General features: G+C 29.7%; 1 protein-coding gene across 1 annotated transcript; it reads left to right on the forward strand.

The window, feature by feature from the left end:
- The first annotated feature begins 799 nt into the window (after positions 1 to 799).
- On the forward strand, positions 800 to 1480 carry LOC140446294 (uncharacterized). The gene has a single exon (XM_072538831.1). The coding sequence runs from the start codon at positions 800 to 802 to the stop codon at positions 1478 to 1480; it is 681 nt and encodes a 226-aa protein (XP_072394932.1).
- Positions 1481 to 8977: the final 7497 nt, after the last annotated feature.

The raw sequence follows: 8977 nt of genomic DNA on the forward strand, positions 1-8977 counted from the left end.
CATTAAATGCAGACATTTATTTTAAATATATTAATAGTAATTAATTTCACCACTTTTACAAAATTATAAAATGGTTTATTGGTCAAAAATAAAGATATTTTGTTAGTCTGGTAATTATATTTAGAAAAATGTTGGAAACACAATTGGTGTCTGGGGTAGAGTAAACATACCAGTTATTGGACACTGCGAGTTATTGGACATCCTAATTATTTTAACTGAAAACAAGAATTCAGTATTTAGTAGTGAGCTAATTTGGTTGAGATGTCGCTATTGTACTATTAGTATCAATATTGACATAAATGACATTTGATTATCGTTCCTGTTTTGCCGCCAAATGTGAGAATCTTTGGTTATGCAACAAAAAGACGGTTTTCTTAACCTATTTTAGGAAATCTAAGGTGAATTTTAGTGTTATAATTAGTTCTGAAATTTTAACACTGTGCCCCGCAAAAATATACAAGTTAGTTGTACAGTAAAAGTAAGTATTTTTAAGGTTTCTAATTCTAAAGGCAACTAATTCTACAAGGAAAGTAGAAGGAAAACGAGGACTAGGAAGGCGACGGATTTCCTGGCCGAAAAATCTACGTACGTGGTTGAACAGAACAGACTGTTTTTATTTTTGCAGGTAGATAGAAAAGCTGGCAACATAGGGATTCTCTAGAAAAAGAGAGAACATTTTAAATAGTGTTCAAACATTTTTGACTAAAAATCCACGGCCTAATGAAAATCCCTTTAAAAACAGCAGACCTGGTGACAGTTGGTTCAAAGTAATCAGGTAATAAAGGATATTTGTAAAGCAATGGCTGGTGTGAGCCCTTGTGTTTCGGAAGCAGACATTCCAAAATGTTTCAAATATATAAACAGTTATCATGTTTTCAAAAATTTAATTATTAATGACCCTTCAAGAATTTACGATGGCGACGAATCCGGTTTTCAGATTTGCCCAGAAACTGGCAAAGTTTTTGCTAGAAAATGCGCGAAAAATGTTTATTCTGTGGAAAAGGTATCATCTAAGGAAATCATCATTATATTGTTTTCGTTTTCTGCTTTCGGATTAATTTGTACACCTATGATCGTTTATCCTTACAAACGAATTCCAGAAAAAATAAGCCAAACCGTCAAAAATCCTGATTGGGGCATTGGAAGATCCGATAATGGGTGGATGACGGCAGAGACGTTCTATGTTTATATGAAAAGTGTATTCCATCCACTCTTGCTAAAAAATAATATACAGTTCCCTGTGTTATTATTTTTAGATGGCCATAAGTCTTATTTAACTTATGACTTAAGAACACTTTGCAATGAATTAAACATTAAAGTTATAGCCTTATATCCAAATGCAACCCGAATTCTTCAACCTTGTGATGTTCCATTATCCAGGCCGGTAAAAGTTGGATGGGAAAAGGCCATCAGGGAATTTTACAAACAAAATCCTGGAGAAATTGTAACTAAAATGACATTTAATTCACTGTTGGAATAAGTGGTGGCGAATAATATTAAAAGGGACACTTTAATTAATGGATTTCTTGCATGTGGTTTATTTAATTTTATACAATTTTATTTAATTTGTATATTTTTGATATTTTTTTCTTTTTTTTTATTTAATTTATTTAATTTTTTTTAACCTGAAGAAAAAAGATTGATTGCCATTAGAAAATCTAGTTGTAACAAAACATTTTAACAAACAAGTTAATAAGTAATGAAAAATTAGGTAATAATATTAGATTATTAGTAATTGTTTTATTTATTTACATTGAATATTAATTTGTTTTGTTATGTAATCCACCTCTGAAATAATTATGTGACATAATATATTTGATTTAAAATGAATTTAGGTTTTTTTTTGTGATTTTGGCAACAATGTCAACTTAAAACTCTGACTTAGATAATGACGTGCTTATGCGTTTATACTGTACCAACTGTAGATGCAACTAAATGAGAACTACTACGTCTCTCTCAATACTAACTACAGTACCTATATGTAAAAATGGCAAAAACTAAAGAAATATTTTGACGTCAGATCTCCGTTTTAAACCAGACTATAATTTGCTGTGTCCTGCTATTTTATAACATTTTTAAATAGCCTCAGTTTCCCACATGAACTATTTATAGCGTGGTCGATTAATGTTTCATGGAAATGTTTTTGATTTTGGAGTGATAAATCAAGTACTAGAATTGGTTATTACCGCGAATGTGATTGTTTGGCCAATTCAGGGATTGTTTGAACGCTATGCAAAAACTTCAATTGCCCCATTCGGTTGCACAAAAGATCATTTGTCTGCCATGATGTATTATTTTAATCAGAATTATACAGGAAAGGCAGGCAGCGCGTTTTTGTTGCAGAGACAGTTACGATATTTCACTCTCGTGTTTTACTGTTGGTTATGAAGTGAGAATTGATATATGAGCTCCACCACCCTTATTGCTAAACAATGTAGCAAGAATAAAGGACTTGCCAGCTTTAAAATTAAGTTGTGATATATTTAGGTAAATCTATGTAGAGCATAGTAAAAATATCTGATTTTAAATAATAAAAAATTACATAATATGATATAATAACTATATTCTAAAATAAATGTACTTTCCTTAACCTTCAGAGTACGGAAATTATTATACTTACTTAGATTACGATGATGGGTCATGCGTGACCCATTCTTCATTTTATTTATAAGGATGTTGTAAATAGTTTTAAATAACTTAATAGAAATGTGTAGACACAACTCACTAAGGATCATAAATGGGTATTTCAAACATAAGGAAATACATACATATACATGGACTCAGCCTACAAGAAACTTAAGATCAGTAATTAATTACCTAATAATGAAACAAAAATCTAAAATAAAAGTGCATGACGTAAGAGTGTTACGAGGAGCCGAATGTGGAAATGACCTCTTCTTTTTTGGGTGCCGTGTCCGTATTCAGAAGTTGGCCGTCATCATGTTTACAATTTCCTGAAACCTTTCTCTGTCGGCTGCTGCGCGAAATAATTCTTCTACTGTGGAACCACACCATTGTCTAATATTACGCAGCCATGAAAGTTTCTTTCGACCAATCCATCTCTTTTCTTCCACTTTTCCTTCTATTATAAGGCGAAGCAGATGGTATTTAGGTCCTCTAATTATATGGCCGAAGTATTCTGTTTTCTGAATTGATCATTTGAAGAACATGAAGTGTGCGAAACCCACGATATCTTTAGGATTAGTCTATAGCACCAAAATTCGAATGCTTCTAACTTGTTTAGCATTGTGGAAGTGACCACCATCTAGTAAAAGCCAAAATGATACTACTTCTAAGAGGAAATGGTAAACACCAACAAAATAAAAATCTAAATGAAAATCACTAAGTAGAATGAACAACTGCAGTACAATCTAACAAGTTGAGACAACGATAGTACTAGAGAATTATATAACAAAAGATTGGAGCAACAACTACCACAGGAATAACAGAAGATTTACATAGAATAATAAGAAAAGAAATACATCAAGCGACCAAAGAAGCATTAGGTATAAGAGTAAACAAACTCAGAAAGACAAATAATTAGAGGAATGATGAACTACAGAAAATGAAAGAACAAAAGCTAAAATTATATCACAGATGGCTGGGAACAAAGGATCAAGAACACAAAAGAGAATAGAGAAATGGTAAATAAATTTAAATACACAATAATAGAGTCAAAAAATCAAAGCTGGGAAAGAAAATGACAGGAATTAGATACGTACATTGGTGGCCGCAAATCAAGAGAATCCTGGAGGTTTACAAAAAACATCAGATCCAACCAAACAGAACAAATAGCCCTACACTCTATAGAGCCCGAAAAATGGGAAAAACACTATAAAACACTGTTGGTAGAAGAAAGACCGGAATAGAAAAACATATAACAACATGAAGTCCTGATTCAAGAAGAGCCACCAGCAGTTAACGTCGAAGAAACTAAAAAAGCTGTATCATTGTTGAAAAATGGTTGTGCTTCGGGCCCAGAGGCGATATATGCAGAGTTAATAAAAAATGGAACCAACATACTATTCGAGATACTAACAGAAGTTTTCAATAGGCACTTGCACGGAGAACCAGTGCCACAAAGTTGGAAAGTAGGATGGATTACATCTATCCATAAAAAAGGAAATAAGGAAGATTGCAATAACTATCGGGGTATAACTGTTACGAGCACGCCTAGCATATTATATGGGAGAATTATAAAAGAACGCATATGCGAAGAACACCGTCCTTTTAAATCAGAAGAACAAAACGGATTCAGAGCAGGACGATCCACAATAGATAGTATTTTCTGCTTATCCCAAATACTCGAGAAAAGAACACTGAGATTTCGAAAAGTGCATTTACTTTTAGTAGATTTAACAAAAGCATATGACACCGTGCCTGTTGCGAAATTGTGGGAAGTATTGGAGAAAACCAGTATCAGCGTTCCACTGATCGACGCTATTAAAGATCTATCCATTCTCACAACCTTCTTTAATATTTACATGACTCTCTTTTTTCGTTTGGTAAGGTAATCACTACAGTCATATACAATTAAACATTCTTTAAGTATACATAATTATTATACAATCAAGTGCCCAAAGGGCAATATTTTTGTAAAATTTTAGGTAACGCAAGTACCGCTTTTTAAGATTCTCTTGAAGTTTCATAAGTCTAATTCTTACAGAAAGAGGTCATGAGCCAGTAATCAAACTTCCAAACCTGCACAGCCAGTGAATATTTTGTTTAGACTACCATATCTCAATATATTTTGGTTCACCAGCTCACCAAATCGCCGATTCTAATAGGATGTCTCCGCCTCAACCTGGAGAGACGACCAATGGAAAATAGACAATTTCAAATTAATTTAATTTTATATAACTATAATTTGACTCTACCTACATGTTAAAAACAATGTTTTCACAACTTTTATTGTATGTATAGAGAATTAGTTCCAGATTACATTACCTATTATTATACTACACAATAATATATTAAATGTCAGTTAACTATTGATAAATCACAATTAAAGTGTATCAATGTTTTTATGTTTCTTTAATTACTTTATATTAGTGTTCTTAACAAATCATTAAAAATTCATTAGCGTTTAGTGTACCTACACTCGAAGAAAAATACTATGTATAAAAACTACTAACGCTTGTATTTAATATTGCCTATATATCAGGCCAAATAAACATTAATAAAACGATACTCTTTATCTATGATACTACGACAACACTCTTTATCATAAATACTAAAGCCCAAAAATTTTTATAATTATAATTATTGTTATTTTGATTATGAAATTATATTACCATTGTTTAAATAGGACTAGTTAGCCAACGCAATGTATAAATTTGTTTGATTCTAATTGAGACAGTCACTAGATGTCACCACTCTTTCTGTCTCAATAGATTTTAATATACCATTGTTTGTTTGATATACATTATACTAGATGGTGTTATGTGAAAAAGTTAAGGAATAAACTAAACGTCCATTTTTAATCCACTGAATTAAATTCACCAGCGTTGCAATATTTCACTGACATAGTAGCGACAGGTTTACTTACCAATAAAAATGTACAAAAACAGAACATGAATCACAGGTATTCATTTAAAATAGAGTTATTACTATCAACATGCTATCAACTACATAGTAAATATCGTGTCAACTAAAATTGTACCTACATAAACGTGCTGTGACTTCTAAATTTTCCTATATCTAAATAAGTTTAAAGAATTTAAATATTTAATTTTATTTGGAAGTGTATTACAAAAATTTGGTCCGAGGTAAGTAGAATATTTTAATTCTGTGTTTAAAACAAAAAACATTTGTATGAGAAATGAACAAATTAGGTATTTAGAAATAAATTTTACCGGATAATACATACATTCGATAATATTTGAAAAAAGTGATTTTAAATTAAAGTAATGTTACTTCCATAATAAATAAATGGTTTTTTACAGATGGCTGGAAATATTTGTTGTTATTACAAATGTGGTTTATCACCATACAAAATTCATGGATTAAGAATGTTCAGATTTCCGACAAAAAATCCTTCGGCTTGTCAAACATGGATATTACACTCTGGTAAGTAAATAGAAACTTTTTTTATATTCTTTTATTTTACACCGTTTCCGTTACGCAATTAACTTGAAAAAATGTTTATTTTTTTTTCATTCATTTTTTATTATCGCCAGGGTGCACGCGTCATATTCGAGATGCATTAATTTGAATTTTACGTTTTCGTTGGTATTATAATTATGATATAATAAACTTCGGAAAAACAAATTAGTGAATATATATCAAGTTAATAAACATAAACAAAGTATTAGATATTTAAATATGTATTTCTGTAGCTATTTTTAGTTATTGTATTGAAAAGTAGAAATAAGTTCATCTTTATCGGAGTTATATAGGAGGTATAATTTATACAAAGGTCCATCTGGGAAAAAATTATTGGCTTCACGTAAAAATTTTATACTGATATTTGAAGATTCTAAAAGATATATGAGGGTTAGTTAATAATAAATCTGTAAAGACATACAGGTGATTTTGGCTATAAACGTTTTTTATCCAGTTTAGAGAAAAATAGTTAAAATAAAAATTGTAGATTCAAAAAGTTCTTACATTTGTGAGTTTTTAAATTAAAATATATAAAGAATTCACCAAAATAGTTGCAAAAAACCCTTGATTTTGCAGAAATTTATAAATTTTAATAACTTTGTTTTTGCATAATGGTATGTACCTAATGTAACTAATAAAAATAGTGACGATTTGTTTATCGTAGCAAGCGATTATGTAAACAACTTTTTGTTGAGCTATCCCAGTTTGAAAAAAAAATTATGTTTTACTTGTCACAGAAGCCAAGATATTGCAAATTTTGCAATCGCCCTTCATTTTGAAAAAGTTCAAATCTAAAAAAAAACCGAGCTCAAATGGTTCTCCATTCTACTTTTCCGAAGCGGTATTTTACGAATACCATCATTTTAACGGGTTATAAATTTTTACTTCTTTACCGCATATGCCATATGTAAGTTGGAACGCACAATTCAGATCTTCATTTAGTGTCCCTTCAATTTTCAGCTCTTACTGTTGATAGACAATGGAAGTATGATTTTAAGAATAAAATGCTTTGGTTTTAAATATAAAATGCTCTCTTGCCTAGTAATGGTCATAGAAGATTCTATTTTTTTTTAGAAAGTGTGTTTTTCACCAGTTTTTCATAAGCATCTAAATAAGTTTGTGGCATAAACGATATCAACGTTATTTTAAATGTTTATAAACAGAATAAATAACCTATAAATTATTTGCTCTGATTGATATTTAGCGCACTTTAATAACTTATGCATTTCCATAATTTCCAGGAGCTATGTTACATGTCTTTGCGCAAAAAAAGAGTTAGGTATTATAATTTATAAATAACTGCAAAAATAAGGTTTTTTTTTGCAACTATTTTGGTTAATAATTTCATGTATTTTAATTTGGATACTCTCAAAAATTACATAACTTTTTATGATCTACAACTCTAATAAAAGGTGAAAAAATCTTAAAGAGATATTTAAAGTCTCTAAAAGGTATATGAGGGGTAGCTGATGACAATTATGTGAAGACTACAGCTAATTTTGCTTTGATTTTTTATTAAACAATCGTAAAAAGTGAAAAAAGTTTATGCGCATAAAACGTTTCTTATTCATGTTAGAGATATATGATTAAAATAAGTTATAGATCATAAAATGTTCTCTAATATTGAGATTTTTATAATTAAAATACATAAAGAATTGACCGAGATAATTTAAAAACCCTTATTTTTAAAGTAAAATTTATAAATGTTAATATAAATATAAATAATATACATATAAATAACTTTCTTTTTTGCATAACGATATGTAATACAACTATTTAAAATTATGGCAGTTAATGAGTTTTTAAAGGGTGCTAAATATCATACAGAACGACCATACAGTTTATGAGTTATTCAATTTGTTTATCCAGGAGTCCGATTATTTAAGAAACTGTACTTGTCCAAACAGTCACTCTAGGGTTATTTTGTAAATAGAAATCGATTTTTATGGCTTCGTTTTAAATTATTAAAAACAAACATCAAGATTATATTAAATTTGTTTAAATATCAGTTTGAAGAATAACAAATTTTTAGCATATAAAAATTTCTAATAACTTTGACTTTTTTATGTGTTACACTTGTATCTAGGCTCAATATAAAGCTAAACACTTAAAAAAACCAAAACCTTCTATTGCCCAGAGGAAATCAAATAGCATTTTTTTTTCTTGTTTAATAAATTGCAAATATTTTCATTGTTTATTAACATTAAGGCTGAAAATTGAACACATTGTAAAAGAATATCGAAATTTTATAATTCGATTTATAAATGGCATACACAGTGAAGAAGTAAATTAGTTTTGAAACATTAAAATAATGGTAATCGTAAAATATCGCCACAGAAAAATGCAAGGGAGATCTGTCCGCTGCAATATCTCAGCTTGTTTCTTGTTATTGGTTATGGAAATTTCTGTTTTTTTTTTAATTGTGCTTTTACACCAGCTTTTCATTGAGCCTACGTACAGCCGTATGACATGAAAAATATCAAAAGTAGTATAAATGTTTAGAAGCTAAAAAGCACTTTTTCAAACTGTTTTTTTAATAAAATGTTTAAGTTTACAAATAAAGCTTCAAATAATCGATTCAAAAAACGTCAAATAACTGTCAAAGGTTAAACACCCTTTTTAAAGTTCCTCACGGATTTTAAAGATTTAAACAGTGTTAAACAGATAAAGTAATTCATCGACGAGTTAACAATACGTAGCGAAGTTCTTTAATCACAATGTGATAAGAAAACAAGTATCAAATTTGGTTTTATATTTCAATAGTCGAATTTAATTGCGGCTATATTGGTGTAATTAAAGAAAACCAGTGAAAATCCCAAGAAATAGGTGAGATCCTTTTTTCTTTCTTTCCAGTTTGGGAGAGGGTCCATTA

The sequence above is a fragment of the Diabrotica undecimpunctata genome, chromosome 7 (assembly GCF_040954645.1).
Source record: "Diabrotica undecimpunctata isolate CICGRU chromosome 7, icDiaUnde3, whole genome shotgun sequence".
In the NCBI taxonomy this organism is placed as follows: domain Eukaryota; kingdom Metazoa; phylum Arthropoda; class Insecta; order Coleoptera; family Chrysomelidae; genus Diabrotica; species Diabrotica undecimpunctata.